Below are 18,728 nucleotides of genomic sequence, written 5' to 3' on the forward strand. Positions count from 1 at the left end.
TCACAGTCAAATCACCCCAGGCACTACTGCTGACATGAGCACCCACATCCAGTCAGAGATACAATGTATGGGCACAATTACAATTAGAACAAGAAAGGTAATTCAGCTGTAAAAGTGCCCCTTCAAGCCCTAAATCATACTGAATATTGCTTGGTAAATTCTACTACTGTAGTTCAGAATAAACCATCCTTTTCCACACTGAAATTTAAGGCTGTAGACTCTTTCTTTTACCTTATTAAAGTGTGGAAATACGAAAAAAAATTCATCAGCTTTTAGCTAAAAGGGAAATCCATGTTTTCATATTTTGAACAGAAATAAGCTCACATCAAAATCTAGCCCAGTACACATGAGTGCCTCAGGTCTCTATCTGGATGTTTTATGGGTATTTATTTAAACATTCAATTTCTTTTATTCCCTCTGCATTACATGACAACATGTGTTTGAGTTTGAGGCAATTTCTATTATAATAATTACTAAAACATTAAACCTCTCCAGTTCTGAAGCCATAAATATTTTCAGTAAGCTATAATCAGCCAATTTGCAAAGATAGCTGTGTCACAGACTTTTGTGATGTTCCAGCAGATAACACAAACACTATTGGACCTCAAGGTTTCTTTTAATGTTTTTCTTTTTTTTTAATCATAACCACTGGATCTATCTCCCAATCAGATGGTGTAATTCCTTCAGCACTCTCAAAAACTTCTTATGAACTACCAAGACAATTCCTTAAAGTCAGAGAAAAAAGTAATATCATTAAGAGTTACACAGTATGTCAGATAACTAGCATATATATCACCACATCAGAAACTTCTTAGTAATAATTCTAAAATTAGATTTCATCCTGCCATCTTCCTTTCTGCACAGCACTCACCCAGTACTGTCTGAGAAATCTTCTTTAATGTCTGCAATCTACAGAATGTAATAAGTACCCACATTTCATCCATCCAATTCTCTCTTTAGAGTTAAAGCACACAGAAAACATTCATTCATTCTTCCAATTCTGACAATTACTGCTATTTTTTTTCTTTAGAATATTCTTTAGATTAGGTGAGTAATGAACACTTGCCATTGTGTTGTAATTGCATTAGATGGACACGTTAAATCAGGTGAATCAGTCACTTCTTCCTTTGCCAACTACAACAGAACTGTCACAGAAGTTTTCTCCTATTTTAATTTAAATGGGTGCACACTATCAACACACAAAGCATCTTGTTCTTTGCCCTCAGAATGACTGAAGTCCTAAAACTATTGATCAAGAGTGAAGACCAGGAGATGAAACATATGACACAGATGATAATAAGGGGTGATTTAAATACCACAATAATTCCATAATACTTGACTCAAAAAAAGCGGAGTTCTAGTTAAAATGAACGTCTCATTTCGTTGATTAATGTTTTGGGTCAGAATTTAAACATGGAGAAAAGTATACTGAGTTCAGTATTTTGTTTCCCTTCCACTCATATAGACATCTTTTCCAAAAGTGTTACAGACAGACAGGACTTATCAGCTGGACTAAAAGGGAGAACATTATAAGGTATAACAACTCTGGAACTTTCTGGCTTCCTGTCACAGTTCCCAGGTTCTTTTAGGCCATCCTGTCAGAGATCACTTATGCTGTTATTTTTTTCTTAATATCTGTGTCAGTAATAAACTGGTTGTCAGGCTGAACTCATTCTAAAATATTACCTAATCACAGAATCATAGATTCAGGTGGGAAAGGATCTCTGGAGATCATCCAGTCCAACCTGCTCAAGACAGCATCAGACCAAGTTGCTCAGGTCCCACTGTTTTCAGTTTGTCTTCGGAAAACAAGTTCTCTGTGCAGTCTGTCCCAGTGTTTGCAGCCCCCAACAGTCAATCTAGTGTTCACAGTACTCATATATTCAAAGCACACCAAAGTCAAAGAAAAAAAAAACAATGAAAAATGAAAGCCAGGATTTTTCTCCCTTTAAGGCAATCCAAGACATTAAAATGACTGTTCACAAACTGTTCCACAGTGAATGTACATGGAGAGGAACATCTTACAAAATCACAGTACTTTCATGCCAGTTTCTCTTGCCCATTTGTACTACAACAGGACCATCAGGGAACAGCTTTTGTAACAGCTCCTGTGAATGGCAACTCCTGTCTCTGTTCAGAGCATGCTGCTTTTTAATTTCTTTTATTCTGCAAAGTTGAAGGAGAAATTGAGGCAAAAGAATTTTAACAAACATAAATCCTGTAGAAACAAATCATAAAGAACCTGACCCAAAACAGAAGAGACACTAATATTCAATAATTATCTCTGTTAGGATCATGGGGATTTTAACTTAGAAATGAGTATAGATTTGTATAGCTAAAAATTACTTTATTATAATTTGTGTTACAATTTGTAAATCTCTTACAGCATTTCTACATATGCTTTAGGATTTGTAAATCTATTATAGGATTTGCAATTCAGCTTTTCATTCTGCAAAGCAAATGAGAGATGTAACTAAATCTTATCTTAAAGCACTGATTCCTAAATCAGTGCTTCAGAGTTCAGAATTACAGGTCCGTTGTGTAAATCAGGGGATAAATCCAGACTCTAGAAACACAAGATGTGTTTTGCCTAACAAGATGAAATTGCCAGAAGCTCAGAGAATACAACTGAAGCTGTAATTTCTAGAAAACATTGCTGACCAGACTACTGCTTCTAAATGTTTTAACCGTACTTATTTTCTAGGTTTCGATGTGTTGTACTAACAAACAAAAATCATGTGAAAAGCACAAGTAATGCCTAAACACTATGACACCTACTTAAAATCCTTGCATGTTTTCCTCATTTGCATTCTGTTTGGGGATTTATTTATTTATTTATTAAACAGAAGTCAAGCTGCACTCCTGGGCAGGATGCTTCCTCCACTATCCTGATGCTCAGAAGGCAATGCTTTCACTTAAAAACCAGAATGCTAATACTAAAAAGAGGTAAACGCATCTAAGGACCTAAGGTTTACAAATCAAATGTGACTACAAAGGATAATTAATCAAACACAGTAGTAGCTACTTAATGCCTATAATTTTGGTATTACTGAATTTCATGGTTTCCACCTCCACCCCTTTAGAAAAAAACAAAACCAAAACCAAAAAAACAACAACAACAAAAAAATACTTCCATGAAATTATCCATATAACCTTTATGCAACTTTTCTTACAAGAGTCACCTAATGTTAACTCAAGACATATTCCACTCATACAATCTTTGCAAATCCTCTATTCTCTCTTTCTGGGGATCTTTTGAAACATTCCTCAAGACAGTGCATGCCAGGTGTTGTATCTCTTTTTTTCAGTGGGTTATCAGCATATAATACTGCTGCCCAGAGAAATACTATGCCTCTTACTGGTAAAACACAAAAGTGCATCTAATGCAGCAGGTTTTGTAGGGAACAGAGTAACATACAAGGGAATTAATTCTTAGCTTTAGCTCACCTTTACACTTCATTTATTGCTACAGTAAGCAAAATGGACTTTATAATATCCAAAAGTTACTACTGCCTTTAGGTTCTAAATGCTGAAGACTTTGCAGTGTGTGGTTCAGTTCTCCCAGAATATGCAAAATACTGCTGAAAATCCCTTGCAGTCATGGATTAAACCAGGCTTGGCAGAAATCACACAGTGGACTAGTTGAAAGTCCACTGATGCTTGGAAATCAAGAAAAAAAAAGCCCAACAAACTTTGGCATTTTGAAACACGAGTAGACCAGCTGTTCTAAAATTAGTCTCCTTGTTACGAGCATCATACCAGAAAGGAATAGATTGTCACCACGTGTCAGCTTTAGTTGACATCTGTTATAAGAAAAAAAAAAATCCCTCCCAATTAGGCACCACAAGCTGCCTAATTTGTTCATTACATATTTTGTAAAGGGTGGTCCCTATAGCACAATATTTTAAATAAATATGCAAATCATTATATCATTACTCTAAAAGATCTATGACTTTGATGAGGTTTTAAATAACCCAAGAGGTTTCACTCTTTTTTTCCCCACCAACTCAACAGACCCACCTGTCAGCTATCTAAATTTACCACATAAGAAGTATTGGAAGTTACACGCATTTTGTGCAAAAACTTGTCCTAATTGAAACTGAAACAGTTATCAAAGTTTCAAAGGGTTATTCAAATCATTCCCACTGCCTGGTTCTGCACATGAGAAACATGTCAGATAACAAAAGCATCTGGCAACAAACTGACTGTTTCTCATTCTGGCACAGTACCCATCACACAGCAAATATGGACTGGCATCACTGCATACAGGACACTCTAAAAGCACTGAAGAAACAAGATCTGAAAGCTGTGACTCCCTCCTTGTCAGAGACATTCTACCACATTTATGAAATGCCCTTCTATTGCACAGCTGGCCCTTGACAATCTGTAAGCCCAGGTATTTTTTTCCAGTACTATCCCTTTCCCCAAATGAAACTCCACATTTTCACAGAGCAAACATCAGGGCATTTAAAACTGTTATTGTAGGAGAAAGGAGAGAATATATTTGCCTCAAAACTGATGCAGTCTCTTAAATAAAAGTCTTGCAAATTTGTACCAGCAACAGTAAATTCTCATATTCCTTAACCACGAAATCAACACGCTTCCAGTTATATTGAGTGTATTTAGGTAACTTGTCAACATCTCACCAGGCAGGGGAAGCTCTACTCATCCACTGAACACAATGCCTCACCTCTTCCACATTCCAAATGCATTTTCCAAGGCTACACTCTGCCATACCTAAGGAACCTTCAGCATCCAAACTGCAATAACAAGTGCAGCTTGTGATGTTGAGCAGCATGGCAGAAGGAGAGAGCACTAGTTAGAGGAAGATGTAAATTCACTCATCAGGGCAAGCCCTGATGGGCTGGGAACCCTGAGTGAGGAGGGAACTCATGGGTGTCACACTGAGGCCACAAAAATCTTAGAAAGTTCCTGGAAGAGGTTCCTGAGGATATAACAAACAGAAATACCATTTGTTATCACCTTCAAGAAGGTGGATCTGGGATCAGCTGTACATTAGCTGATGTGAAGGTAACAGAGCAAATAGTCTTGGAAATACTTTCCAAAATTATGATGGTCAAGAAGATCACCAGACAGTGACCCAGGCAACTTGCTCTAGTTTTTTCTCCTGTGCTAAGGTCTGTGATCCCTTTACCAACATCAGCATTGGAGACACCCCAGTCACTCCATGATCCATCATACTCTGGAATCTCTGAAATCCCCCCCTCCCCCCAAGCCCTGATATGTTTAGATGGTTTTGACCACATTCTATGTACATTTACTATTTACCCTGTTGTTTCACAACCTTCCTTCACCACCCTTGATGTCCTTTGCTAACCAACTAAACCATCACAACAGACTCTCCTCTTTCCCATCCCCTGCTCCCCATCTTTTCTCAGTTCCCCTGGGCAGAGCATTCTTCTGTCTCCCCAAACTGTAGTGAATTACTTCTGCATTTTATTGTTCTGCAGATCAATACTATATAATATGATAGCACACATTTATGTGGTGATAAAGTATTTTCCACATCTCCATTTTATGATGATTAGGTTTTCTTCTGGGGGAGTTCCTACCTGTCTGAAAGCAGGAAGAGGGGCTATTATCTTTTTTATGCAGTTGCTGGGTATGGTAAAGCAGTGGGCTGGAACAGAGATCAAGTCAAATTAAAGATGGTTTGGTTTATTCTGCCTTTCAGTATTCAAACTGCACTAGGAAAAAAAATTCAATTATAAAACTAATTATATCTTTAATTGCTTAAACAATCAGCCAGCTGATTTTACGGTGCTCTTGATACTGTGCAGGTGCACTTGCAGGTGGTAACTGCAATATGTAAGAGTTACATTTAGTATCCCAACTTGAGCACAGGAGCACTAGGAGGATAAAATACCATGGTATTACAGATACTCACAGATCCATGGGAAAGTTAACAAAGCTTTATTAGCAAATACAGTCCCTTTATATATATATATGTGTGTGTGTGTATATATATATATACACACATCTATATACATATCTATATCTACTGTTTGCATTATCTTCCTGTAAGGAGTATCTGAACTGAATAAAACACAGTCTTCTCCCTCCAAAACACTTGTTTGTACAAAACAAAATCAATTAGGAAAAAGGCACAACTAATAATGAGTTGGGCCCAATATGTTCAAATTGCTCATTTAACCCTTTTACCTCTTCCCTATATTTCATCAACTTTTACACAGAAGAGGAAAATTCAATATTTTTTAAAATTTTAACTGAAATTAATGGCTTTTCAAAATCTCCTCTTGCATATAAAACTAAATTAACACTTAAAAGCCCACTAAAATCAGCTTAAGCTCACAAAAACATTCTGCTACCCAGTATTTCTTTTAACTGAACCTAAGTCTTCACTGAAAAATTAACAGCCAGTTTTAAATCTAAAATACCTTAGCAGTATTATTTGGAGTGAATCTTTTAAATTTTGACAGGTATATTTTTTCAGAATGTCCAATATATCAGCTGCAATGGAAGAAGTGATAATTAGACTCAACTGTGAGAAATACAGGCAAAGTAGGTCTAGGATTCTGAGGTTGTTCTACTGTAATAATAAAACCAGAGTTTTGAAGCCTGCAAAACAAAGTCCACTCAAAAGGTTACTACTGCCTACTGTTCTTAGCCTTTTCTGGGGCAATACCACTGTTCCTTGCTTGCATAGGGCAGCTGATAATCAGCAGTTTGATGCTGGTGTAAGCAAGAGTTTCAGTTGCCGTGAACAAAGTAATAAGTTTACCGGATGCAATTACCAAAACCTGAAAGGGAGTGTATTCATTTGCTATTTCTATGCACATTTTTGCTAGAAACTCAGATTTCATGTACAAACACTGCTAAGCTTTCCTGCCCATCTGCTGGACACTGCTGGATGAAAAAGTCTTGAGTAACATTAGATTAATTGGGCTCTGAAAGGAGACAACCCTCACTTGAAACACATTGAAGCCACTGGAGAAGACTGTGAAAGGACACAGGATTAGAAGAAACCACAGTAATGCCAGAGAAGGGTGTTATGCATCAAATGACTGCCCACAGAGCATGTGGTCCATAAATTTGGCCTTGAGCTGACAGTCAGTTCAGAGCTTTTTTTCTTCTTAAAATGGATGGTTATATATTGCCACGTGAGCAAACACACCACTATCCACCCCCCTGCCTTGGCAAACAAAAGTAATTCCTTTCCTCATCCACAAACATAAAGTATTTCCTCACAATATCCTGCCTCATCTGCTTCATAACATTATTCCCATTTACAAACAGATGTACACGGGAGTCCTCAAAAAAACCTTCCAGATGCTATAAAAAACACAACCCCCCCCATCCCAGATTTTTATCCCATGGAAAGACATTTTATTTCAACCAGACTCTCCAGGCACCCCTGTAGTAGCAGATTCCAAGACACCAGACAGGTTCACTGCCACGCAGTGATGTTTGCTGTCTCGTGAGCACACCATAAAGTAGCTCACTTGCACAAATTCTATCGAGCTGAAACATGGTGTCAGTAAAGCCATGGCAGGATTAGTTTCAATCAGTACTGGAGAAAATATTTAAATATGCTAAATTCACTTGCAAATTCAGCTTCAAAAATCTAATCTGGACACACACAAAAAATGCTATTTTTGCTGGATAAGAGAAAAAGTGGTGTCACTGGAAAACATTCTGTAGTCAGTCAAGGCTGTTTAGTAGTAGTCTGAAACCACCTGAAACATCAGAAATATTGAGAAGTCCTCTCCAACTTATAAGGCATCAGGAAGCATTTAGTCCGTATTTTTTTCCACTGAACTAATTTTGCAGCATAGGAAGTGCTGATTTGTTGTTTTCAAATAATTTGGCGTTCACCACTTGTACATTCCACTTCTTTTACAAATTCCCATTTTCAATAATTTTTTGATTGAAACTGAGAAAAGTTTTGACCACATGCTTCAGCACGGTATTTGCAAGAGTCAAATGATAGAAACGCTATCAGCAAGCCATTGTAGTTCTATTGGTAGGCATTTCTCATCTCTTCCCATAATACTCCAATTAATAAAACCAGAGGGTTTTCAATTCAAATTTGCCCTCCTCCCCCCAATTTAAAATTACAGGCAGCTTAGTAGAAGACAAAATGATACTGATATACAGTACAGAGGTTCACACATTCAAACCTGTGAGCCTGAATTATCCTGATGTCCAACTAACTCTCTCAGTTTAAAATACATGCAACACCAACTGAAAGCCAGACAGCAGGAAAAACTAAAAACCACAAATCCAGAAAAACCTCAGAGTATGTAATTTGGTACTTATACAGAAATTTAGTTGCTCTATTATATGCTGCAAAATCTGAAGAGGCAGATCACGGATTCAGGTACCTTCTGAACTATTAGTGCTACATGTATTATTGAAAATCTGCCAAAATTATCACTTACTGTGCTCACTACTCAAAAGCCAGCATTTTCCAAAGATTTACCTCTCTATTGCATTAGCACAGATTTTTCTTCATCCACAAAAAAACCCCACAGTATATCAGACAGAGCACTGTAGTTGGTATGATAAAGTGTGTGATTTTTTTATGCCAACCACTAAAATTATGTCATAAGTACAAAATAAAATGATCAAGAGTACATGTAAACATATATATACTCACACCTAAATTATAATATGGAACTTTAGCTTTTCTTTCTTGTCAGCTTCAGTCTGTCCTTAAGGAAAATAAAAGAGCAATATCTAGAAACCTGAATGTAGACAGTCACTTTACATCAAATTATCTTCACAATGCCTTTATCTGATGTTATTAGCTGAAAGTAAACATGTAATTTGAAATAAAATATATATATATATTCCCAGAATAATTTCCACAGCTGCAAAAGCAAGCATAGACAATATATTCTTGTCACTGTGTTTTGTTCTTTAAAAGAACAGACAAACCAGGGCTGAAGACATCTTGTAAAAAGTCACGATGATTTATAACAAAACATTTTAGAACATATGTTGCATATGCATGGTTAAAACCACTACACAGCGTTCTGTTTTCCAGCTCACTTCTGCTCAGCTTGTTACTTCAGAGGAGTAAAATATCAGGAAGTAAAGGACAGTGAGGACAAACTCAGATTATTAGGCAGGACACACCTAAACACACAGAATCACAGGCACATATTTCCATCACAGCATGTGCCTCCTTACCCACACTCCAAGCAGGGGCAGTAGACTGTGTTTGCTCTGGGAAAACTGGCTAAGCTCCATTTAAGAATGAAACACGACTAAAGAGGTAAATGACATAGGGTTTTTAGGATACATATTTGGTGTTTAACTTCTGTTGAACAGAATGTGGTGGGTAAACATTGGCCATGTTCCAGGCACCTACCAAGATGTGCTTTCATTCCCCCTACTCAAAAGGATAGGGGGTGGGGAATAAGATGGAAAAAATCATTGACCGTGGTAAATATAGAGTTCACTTATCAATTATCATCGTGGGCAAAACAGTGTCAGTAACTGCCAATTAAAACAGATTGGATAATGAGAAACAAAACCAAAAAACTAGAACAGCACCTTTGCCTTGCCCTTTTCCAGGCTCAGTTTCACTTCCCTTCCTGTCCAGCGTTCTTGTCCTCTCTTAAATATGTTCTCAGAGGCATCACTGACTTTGCTGATGGCCTCAGCTGTGGCCTGCAGTGGATCAACACCTTAGAAATCCCTTGTCTTCCTTGTCCCTTCCTATGAAATCAAATCTTATTACCAATGTTTGAGGAATGCTTGTGTCAATTCTTCTGTCTAAACAATGTTCACTAGTCACAGCTTTAGGGAACTGAGCATTTTCCCCTGTGTTACTGATTTTTTCACCGAATTCCTGTAATATGGCTCACATGACAAGTTGTTACAATGACCTGAAGCATGGATTATTTCAAAATATACCCCTTTTTCATACTGCATAACCTCTGCATCACAATTCTCTAAAATAACATTACACTTGAAACTTCAGCTGATACCATAAGATTGTATTTTACAGCTGTTATATATCAGCAATTTTAAGCTCACAGTATTTTCTATGATGCCACCTGAATTCTTCATGAAATATTTTCTATTCCCCCACTGCACAGATAGGGATTTTATTACGAGGCACCTTATCTCATGGGCAGGGTTCTTAATGCTTATCACAATGCCACTTTTCTATTTACATACCAGGATTGACAAATAGATTCTATCCATATTTTTGTTTACTGAGCCATTTCCTGTGCGGAAACAAATTTGATTTAAAACAGCTCTGAAGTCTACTGATGGAGAAATCTAATATGTGTCTGCCATACAAAGGTGGGTGAAAGAAGTGCAGCAGCCTAAAAGTCAAAATGGAAAAAGAAAAGTAGATGGGGAAGTCACTCAAGTTTTATGCTGTTCTTCTAAACCTTATTTTCAGGATAATTTTTTGCCACGTATGCCTTTTATCTCCCTCTCAGGCTTCTTAATCCCACATGTTCAAATCCTTGAGTTTCACCCCCTGGATCTGTTTCATTTCAAAAGCAGGAACACAGAAGAAAGATTTCTGAAAATGAAGGACACTAGTCCTTGGCAATCAGAATCACGAAAACAGAACTGACACTCACAAAGGCTCATACAATTGTTTCAGGACTGAGATAACACAGGAATGGAAGAGTCTTAAGAACAGAAGAATTAAATTATGAAACAGAGGTGCAGAGACTTTTACATAAGTGCTGTTCACTTCCCCTTCTCATCACTACTTTTTTCCCTTTGTTAAACAGAGATCAATAAAATCATTCCGCTCACAGGTAGTTGGTATCTCAAACCCATCCTCGAGCTACTTCTATACATTCAAAATAATTCATATGCAGTAGTGTAGCATTTAATCTTCATGAAACAGAAAATTTGAGCTGAAATCTCACAAGAACTCCAAAATTCTCTCTGAACTATTAAATAAATCCCATTTTAAAATGCTGCCAACTTCGAGAAAAGATCTGTAACTTATATCATTTCCTCAAGACCTTTTTTCTAGGAAAAAAATGAAGCATTCCAGTGTTCTGATACCACAGAGAAATTTGTTTTCAGACTAAAAGAAAGTGAAAAAAACATAGTCAGCAGCATGAAAATACAGGTTTCCTACCTTTTATTCACTGAATACGAGACTAGCTTTGGTTCACTCATCTTACTAGGAATTTTCCCAGTAAAAGGAGAATGTTGGTAGGAGCAGTCCCTGAGATTGTGATAGTAACAGCTCTGCTGGCAAAGTGTGAAGTGCAGATGGTGTCAAAGATATGCCAATAACTTAAGCAGGAGCTTCCAATAAAATCTCTTGTAGTGTATATTACACTCAGTGAATCAAAGTGAAAGGGGCAAGCCGGGCTCTTTGGCTCTTTTATTCCACACTTAGGCAGTTTAACTACAGTACATGCAAGTGCATCCCTCAGGGAAAAGTCTGGGCTCCAGATGTGTTTGTATTTGTCCCAGGCATGAGCTATCTCTAACCAAGTTGGTTCAGAGTCTCCAGAGAAGAAAAATCATCATCAGAAACACGGAAACTACTTCCATCTGATCTACCTTCCAGTGACAGAACCATAAAAAAGAGTTTCCTCAAGTATTCCTTTGAGCTCTTTCCAGCTCATCACTGCATTCAATGATCAAAATATAAACCATTTCAGAACATGATGTCCTCCTCCTGCTTATGAACATTGCTCAAAGATTTAAAACCACAGACAAGCCATGCTAAGGTTTCTACTTCACCATCCACGTACTTACAACGCCGTTCTCCATATAATTAAGCTGCTTCTTCCCAAACTGGAGATTGGAATGCACACTGCCAATCAGATCTTTTACTGACAGGAAACCAACACATAAGGTTCAGACACTGAAGTGGCATCTTCATGTTAGTATATCTGTTTTAATTAGCTTTACTTTTCATGTAGGGTAAATAAAACATTAAGGAGCCAGACAGACAGATACACGACAAACTGTTGTTCAAATAGCTCCATGAAATGAGCAAGAATAAAGCCTGAGGAGTGTTATATTTACCTCTGTAGCTCCCAGGGCACTTTTAAGAACACTGGGTCAGGTACACTGAGACATTGAGAAAATGTGCAATTTCTTTCCCACTGAGCTGTCAAGGCATTCATGCTGTGAGCAGCTAACACCCCTCTTTGACAACCAGGCAAATATTTCTATTTTCTGCCATTCTAGTCATGAAGTATCTCAGCATTGCCTCAGTTGATTTAGTGCCAATTCAAGTCAGACTTTAGATGTCTGAGCTAGTAACTGGACAAAATATTCTTGATGAAGCCTTGTCACAAACTCATAGACTGCTGTTTAATACATTTCCAAATAGTTAGATAGTAAAAAAGCTGTAAAAGCTGAAAATGGTGCACAGAAGCAGAACACATTCACTGAACTGCCAGATTGGAGATTTAAGTGGCACATACAAGTCAAATATGCTGCTGCTTCTATTTATTGTTAGCATTGCTTTAAAAAAAACAAACCAAACCAAAACAACCACGTTATATAAGTTATATAAGACTATGCCATTCCTTGAAATCAATTTTTATTTCCCATCCTTTGAAAATACATGTACTTAGAGAAGCATAATTGATAACCAAGTCTATCCAGGCAGAACTGAGGCAAGGTTAAATGAACATATCCTATTCAAGTGATAATTGCATGTAGGTAGTACAAACTTTTTTTTTTTTCTCAGAACTTTTCAAATACAAATGCCTAATCACACTGAGTTTGTACCTATTGACCATAAGTTTCCATTAACAATACCATAAAAGTGGAAGACAGCATGAAGGGAATACTTCTTTCAGTGGGGACTGATCCCATGGAAGCTGCTCAGAAACCACTGGATTAAAACTTCACAGCCTTTTTTTTTATGGGATAAGAATAAGCAGGCAGTAATAACAGTTCAGTGTGTGAATACTCAAATACAAAAAGCAATAAAATAAATTATTTAGAGTGCAGACTTTGTGCTAAGAGCTCAAAGCACTTTTGAGACTGGATTCCATCCTCTAAGCCATGCTGCATTACACAGTGTTCCCTTACTCAGAGCTTCTATTTCAGGCAGGATTTGGTTTAGTGTTTTAACTCCCATACTTAAAATCTTCAGAGAATGAAAATGTCCATTAACTAAATATGCCTTGAACAGTACTTACCAATGCTGGCATAGCCAGGTGTTGATGGATCTCCTCCACTGTTCAAGGAAACCATAAAAGCTTTATCAGCAAGATCTGTGGTCTTTGGCAAGTCACAAGGGTCAGCGTAAAGAAGAACACCACCAAAGCCTGCATCTTCCAGCAGGGAAAGCTGGGGGAGCAAACCAACACAGGTGACTGTTAACAACAGCAGTGCCAGAACACATTATGGTTTATTTCAATTAATGTTGAGATTGAGGCTTTATCATGCATCAAGTTCTCACCACACAATGCTGTGTACAAACCAAATAAAGACAGGTGCAGTGCCGCAGTGTTTGCAGCATAGAACCAGCAGCTATGACAGGATGAAATCAACCCCCCAGAAAACTATTTGAAGTCATGTTTCCCAAGAAGCTTGTGCCAAGAGCTTCTTTCAAAGCCTAATGACAAAAAAAAAATCTTACTTTTACCTGGTATGTAGCATTTAGAGGAAACACAGTGCTAAGACTCACTACAGTTGCATTTGAGCCACTTTTCTCCTTGCTCATCAGACACTTGCTAGACTTACAACCCTAACAGATTTTCACGTGATAAAAATACCACCCCAGAAATGCCTCAGTTTTGAAACTAATCTTATTAAAACATCTTGAGTTGATCTTCCATATATGTAAGACACTTATGCTTAGTTTACCTCCTCAAGAACATGGGCATAGCACATACTAGATGTTTGCATACACTGGCACAGGATTTCTGGACAGTTACTCCTCAATTAAGACAGAAAACACAAGGAATTTACAGATTAATAAAAAAATAAAATTAGATTAAAAAACCCAGTCTATCTTATCCAACCTGGAGTTTGCCTCCTGTTAGGCAAACAGCTTTTATTCTGTCTCATTAGAACACCAAAGCCTGAATTGGAACTTCTAATTAGCCTTTCCAAAAATCTATAGATCTGGGGCAGCAAATCAGGCAAAATTCCCCAAAGTCAAGGACAAGAGCATCCAAGTACCATAACTTGTAGCAGTCTTTTTGACTGAAAAACCTCAGGTTTTCCCTTTCATAGAGAACTGAAAAATATGGGGATTTTATTCTAAATCATATGAAATCAAACTGTAATGTGGCAAACAGTCCCATGAAACGAGATGACCTTTCTGCGTAATGCTCTGCCTATTTAGAATTGACTGAAGACTACTACAGTGATACAAAGCTATATTAATTTTCCAGACAGAAGTAATTCGGATTTAATTAAAGGAATATTTTACTATTCACTATGCTGCTCTACTGATGGCTTTCCAAATGGCTCCAAGTGGTCAGAGCAATGACTGCAGGTATGTGGTGTTTCTGAAGCACACAGCTCTGACTCCACAGGAACCTGAGAACTTGTTATGACACCTTTGTTTCTCAGTTCAATTCTCCTTCTATTTTTTAGATTCTTTATTTTTTCCTGTGTGTGTATATATACAATTTTCAATTTATCTCCTAGCTGCTGATATTAAGGACTGTTTATGCAGAGTTCTTTGTGGCTTTACAAGTGTTTAAATTACATGAATATATGGCATTCGGTTGAAGCCTCATAAGCATTTGGTGTTTAGTTCTGCTTTTCTCAACAGCTAAGACAGAAAAAAAAATATAAAAATAGCAGCCTACTATTTGCCATATTATAAAAATAGCAACCTACTATTTCTATAAGTAAACATATTTAATATTGTGATTTGGAAAGATTTTGACACTCATCTGAATTCAGATAAACAGAAGCAACTGAACCTGTGAATCAATTAATCTTACATATCCTATTCAAACAAGCAATCCATGGATGAAAAGGGATTCTTTGGGAGAACTCTCTTCAGATGAATAGGAGTGTGAGAGTAAGAGAATGCGACTAGCACAGATGCTTAAAAATGAAAAGGGTTAAAAAGGTATTACAGACCTTAAATGTAATGCAAGAATAGAGATTTCCAAAATGGTAGGTTCATTAATTATTATAATGTTCTGTTTCCAATTCATGTTCATATTCAGATATTCATCCAGGATTTGATTGCATATAAAAGGGGTGGGAAAACTATGGGAGAAGCAGGGAGATTTAAACTAACAATTGCCTTTTCCTGCACCCATATCCAGTATCTTTTTATTAATCCCTAGTTTATTTAGTAGCACATAAGACAGGAAACAGAGATGCATTCTTTCTCATTTTTTAAGGCAGTTTTAAAAACTTCGTACTTAACAAAAATCACTATTAAACTCCTCAGTTTCACTAAGAGAAGCTAACTTCACATCTGTTATTCACAAAGTGCAGCAACCACTGCTGCCATGGCCACAGTCCCTGGTAGGGAGCTGTGTCACACGTGAAATTATAAAACACCTTTCAGATTTCAGCTTTAATTGCTGCTTTTTAACTTTACAACAGTGACAGCACGACCATACCAACAATAAACAGGTACTGGTAAACCAGTGCACATCTATTCAAATCAAAGGATTATCTTAGATTGCAAAGCCATCCAACACCAAAATCTGCTCCCCATGGTTTTGGATGTATGCCTCCTCCATCTCTCAAAGCCACAAACATCTCAGAATAAAGAAAAAAATTCAGAACCCTTGAAAATAGATGCTGGTGCCCACTGTTAACCCTTCAGTTATTTACAGCTGCTCAAATCCTCAGTTTTCAGAGTCACTTAAATAAGTGTAACTGTTTCAATCCAGTATATTAAATCACCCCATAAAACATTTTGGACTCAGTTTAATCTAATCTGAGACGCTGCTTTATCAAAGGCTGTGTCGAGTAACTGGGGACAGATTAGCCTTGTAAACTCTACACACCATAAGGCACCATTAAACTGCCTTTTAAAGATGACATGGCTGAAGCAGTGAAAAGACAGATTGCCACAGTCTATAGAACTCAGTTTGGCTCTAATGGGAAAACCCAAAGCTACTTCTCCATTTTAACTGCACCATCTCAGAAACACAGCAGAGGAAACATTTACCTTTTGCACTGACACACAGGCAACAGGGACCAGGTCTGCACTGCACATTTGAGATGAGCTTTACTGGTGAACTTTGGCCACCAACCTACTTCAGGTACTGGGTCAAAAATAAGCAAGTTGAGCACAACTCTTTGATTGGAGGGGGGCGGGGGGAAGGCAGTAAGAAATGGGGCAGGACTGCTACCTTTCACAGTTGGTTTTAATAAGTTTTATCTCACCTGAGGCCAATGTGCTCCTCATGAACACTTCATTAGGGCTTATATTAGTGATCTGAACACAGGAAAAAAACTACCAAAGTGAACAGACTACAGCCTCCCTGTGAATCTCCAGCATAATGTGTAAGAACTGTCCTTAAATCAAGGTGATAAACAGGGAAGCAATGCAGCAGGAACTGGCCTCAAGCTGTATTTGTTATCTTTCACCTGACAGCAAAGTCTATCTCTCTGAAGATCTTTTCCCCTCATCTCCTCTTTTCGGCTGATACTATCCTTGCACCTTCCAAGCAAGTAATCAGGCTTATTATTTTTCAGAGAGTACATTGGGCTGGTTACCTGCTAAGCACAGAGCCTCTGCAAGATTAAAAACGTGCACATTGAGGCATGCAGGTGTTTAAGCAGCACCCTCACTTTCCAGCTGAAAATAAAGGATGACTGGATCAGCACTATTAGGATGTTCCGTTCATGGGAGCCACATCTGGGGTTGAGTTTAGGTTGTCATTTCATGGGCAGAGAGCAAAGCACATCACACTTCAGTCTCACCTGGGTTACAGCAAGTGTGAGTGCTGAGATACTAAGAAAGGGTTTCCTACACTATTCTCTCACTGCATCTGAACAGCTGAATTGACTCCCTTTTGTTGCTTCCCAGCAATAGTTCTGTTCACAAATAATTTAGGACGTGGTAACGCATAATCAGTTGATGAGAGGCATCACAACATAGTATGTTCCTAAAAGTGATGGTTGACAATGCTTAGGAACACATCAGACCAAAAAAAAAAAAAAAAAAGATGATGTAAGTCTTGGGCCACTGCACAGACAGTTCTCCATCTCATGGTGTTCAATATCTGACAACCACAGTATCATCAGTTCAGTTTGGTAACTATGATTTGTAAGTTTTAATACCAGCCCTATCTATTATTGATAAATATTGCCTCTGTAAGTAAGACTTCTCTAGTCCACTTTCTGTGCTTTTTTTTTTTCCATTTATATGTCTTGGTCCACAGTAATGACTGAACCACTGATTAGTTGGCACAAAAGACTTATTTCACAGAAGAAGTATCTCAATATATTCCCTGCAAGTTTAGTGAAAATGGGATATTGAGTAGACAAGAGGCAGCTCCTGTTAATACACCTCACTGAGAAGGCATTAATTAAAACTGGAGAGCCTATCCCTTAATGGAAGGGGGGAAAACACAGAAGAAATCAAAAGGCAGAGAAATCAAAAGACAAAGAGTAACTATGTAAAAGGATACAGAAACTTGGACCACAAAATCCAACCTCAAGAAACAAAGCTGTGAAAAAAACCCCTTCACTAACCCATTTAGCAACCTGTTCTTTTATCGACTGATACATTATGTAAGATAAAGCAGGCTCAGGAGAGGACATATTGGTTTATAATTCTATATACTGTGTGACTTTGCCATCCTTACTCAAAACAAGTAGCACTAACAGTGTGTCTGGAAAACTTGATTTAAAATACAGCAACTTTCAAACTGATTTCCCCACTTGTATATACTCTGATCAGAGATTTTCAGCACTTGATAAATCAAATTCTAGTGCTGGGGAAAAAAAAAGAACCGTATCTCTCTACTTTACTAGATGTTCTCTACTGTTCCTAAGCTCAATACAAATCCACTGACATTTTCTTATTAGATCTAATTCTGCTTTCAACTCTATTACATAAGTCTTCAGACTTTCAATTCTTACATATAGTTAAAATGTGTCAGTAAATAAAACAATACAAACTAGCTGCACAACACTATTTCAGAGTTCTCTTTTACCCCATTATCACATATTTCCAATGCTATGCTAGTGTATTTTAAAATTTCAAAAAGACCTTTAGCACACCATGCTGTGTTAACTCAAAAGTGCCTAAAAATGTAGTTCTCCTCATCAGAAGGCATTTATGTGCATGAATTTCACATTCTTGAACAAGTGTATCCTGGCTGTATCCTCACTGCTGTACACAGGTAACTACATTAACACATAACATTAGGCTGTTCACTGACACTATTCACAGGTTTTTGAAGGCCTTTCTATACAAAAAATATGTCTGGTAAAGTAACAGAACCCTACATAAAGAGATGAAAGATGCTTTAACTACAAGCACTTACAGAATGCTTAAGAATGGGATTTCTTTAAAGCTTAATAGGGCAGTTTGTGTTCCTTAAATCTCTTTAAAGCTGCACACAAAGTGGCAAAAATTATATTTTACACAAAGACTGCGTCAGAGTAAATGAAATCACAGTTCATTAGACAATAAAGTCCTTTAAGTGTCAGCTGCTGACAATGCAACAGAAGTAATATGGGATCATGTTGTTATTCTAGCATATAACCTATTCTAAATAACTTCAGGCCAAAAGTCTTCCTTTTCCTAAAGGCAGATTCACAGTCATACTGTTTATTACAATCCC

At 37.4% G+C, this 18,728-nt stretch overlaps 1 protein-coding gene across 7 annotated transcripts in view; it reads right to left on the reverse strand.

The window, feature by feature from the left end:
* NAALADL2 (N-acetylated alpha-linked acidic dipeptidase like 2) overlaps positions 1-18,728 on the reverse strand; it is a 434,035-nt gene that overhangs the window by 131,392 nt on the left and 283,915 nt on the right. For all 7 annotated transcript variants that reach the window (XM_050308259.1, XM_050308262.1, XM_050308258.1 and 4 more), the window contains one exon: positions 13,143-13,293. In XM_050308259.1, the coding sequence (XP_050164216.1) occupies positions 13,143-13,293 (151 nt within the window). The remainder of the gene's footprint in view (positions 1-13,142; positions 13,294-18,728) is intronic.

The sequence above is a fragment of the Myiozetetes cayanensis genome, unplaced genomic scaffold, assembly GCF_022539395.1.
Source record: "Myiozetetes cayanensis isolate MyiCay16 unplaced genomic scaffold, myiCay2020 scf13, whole genome shotgun sequence".
NCBI classification, from domain to species: Eukaryota; Metazoa; Chordata; class Aves; order Passeriformes; family Tyrannidae; genus Myiozetetes; species Myiozetetes cayanensis.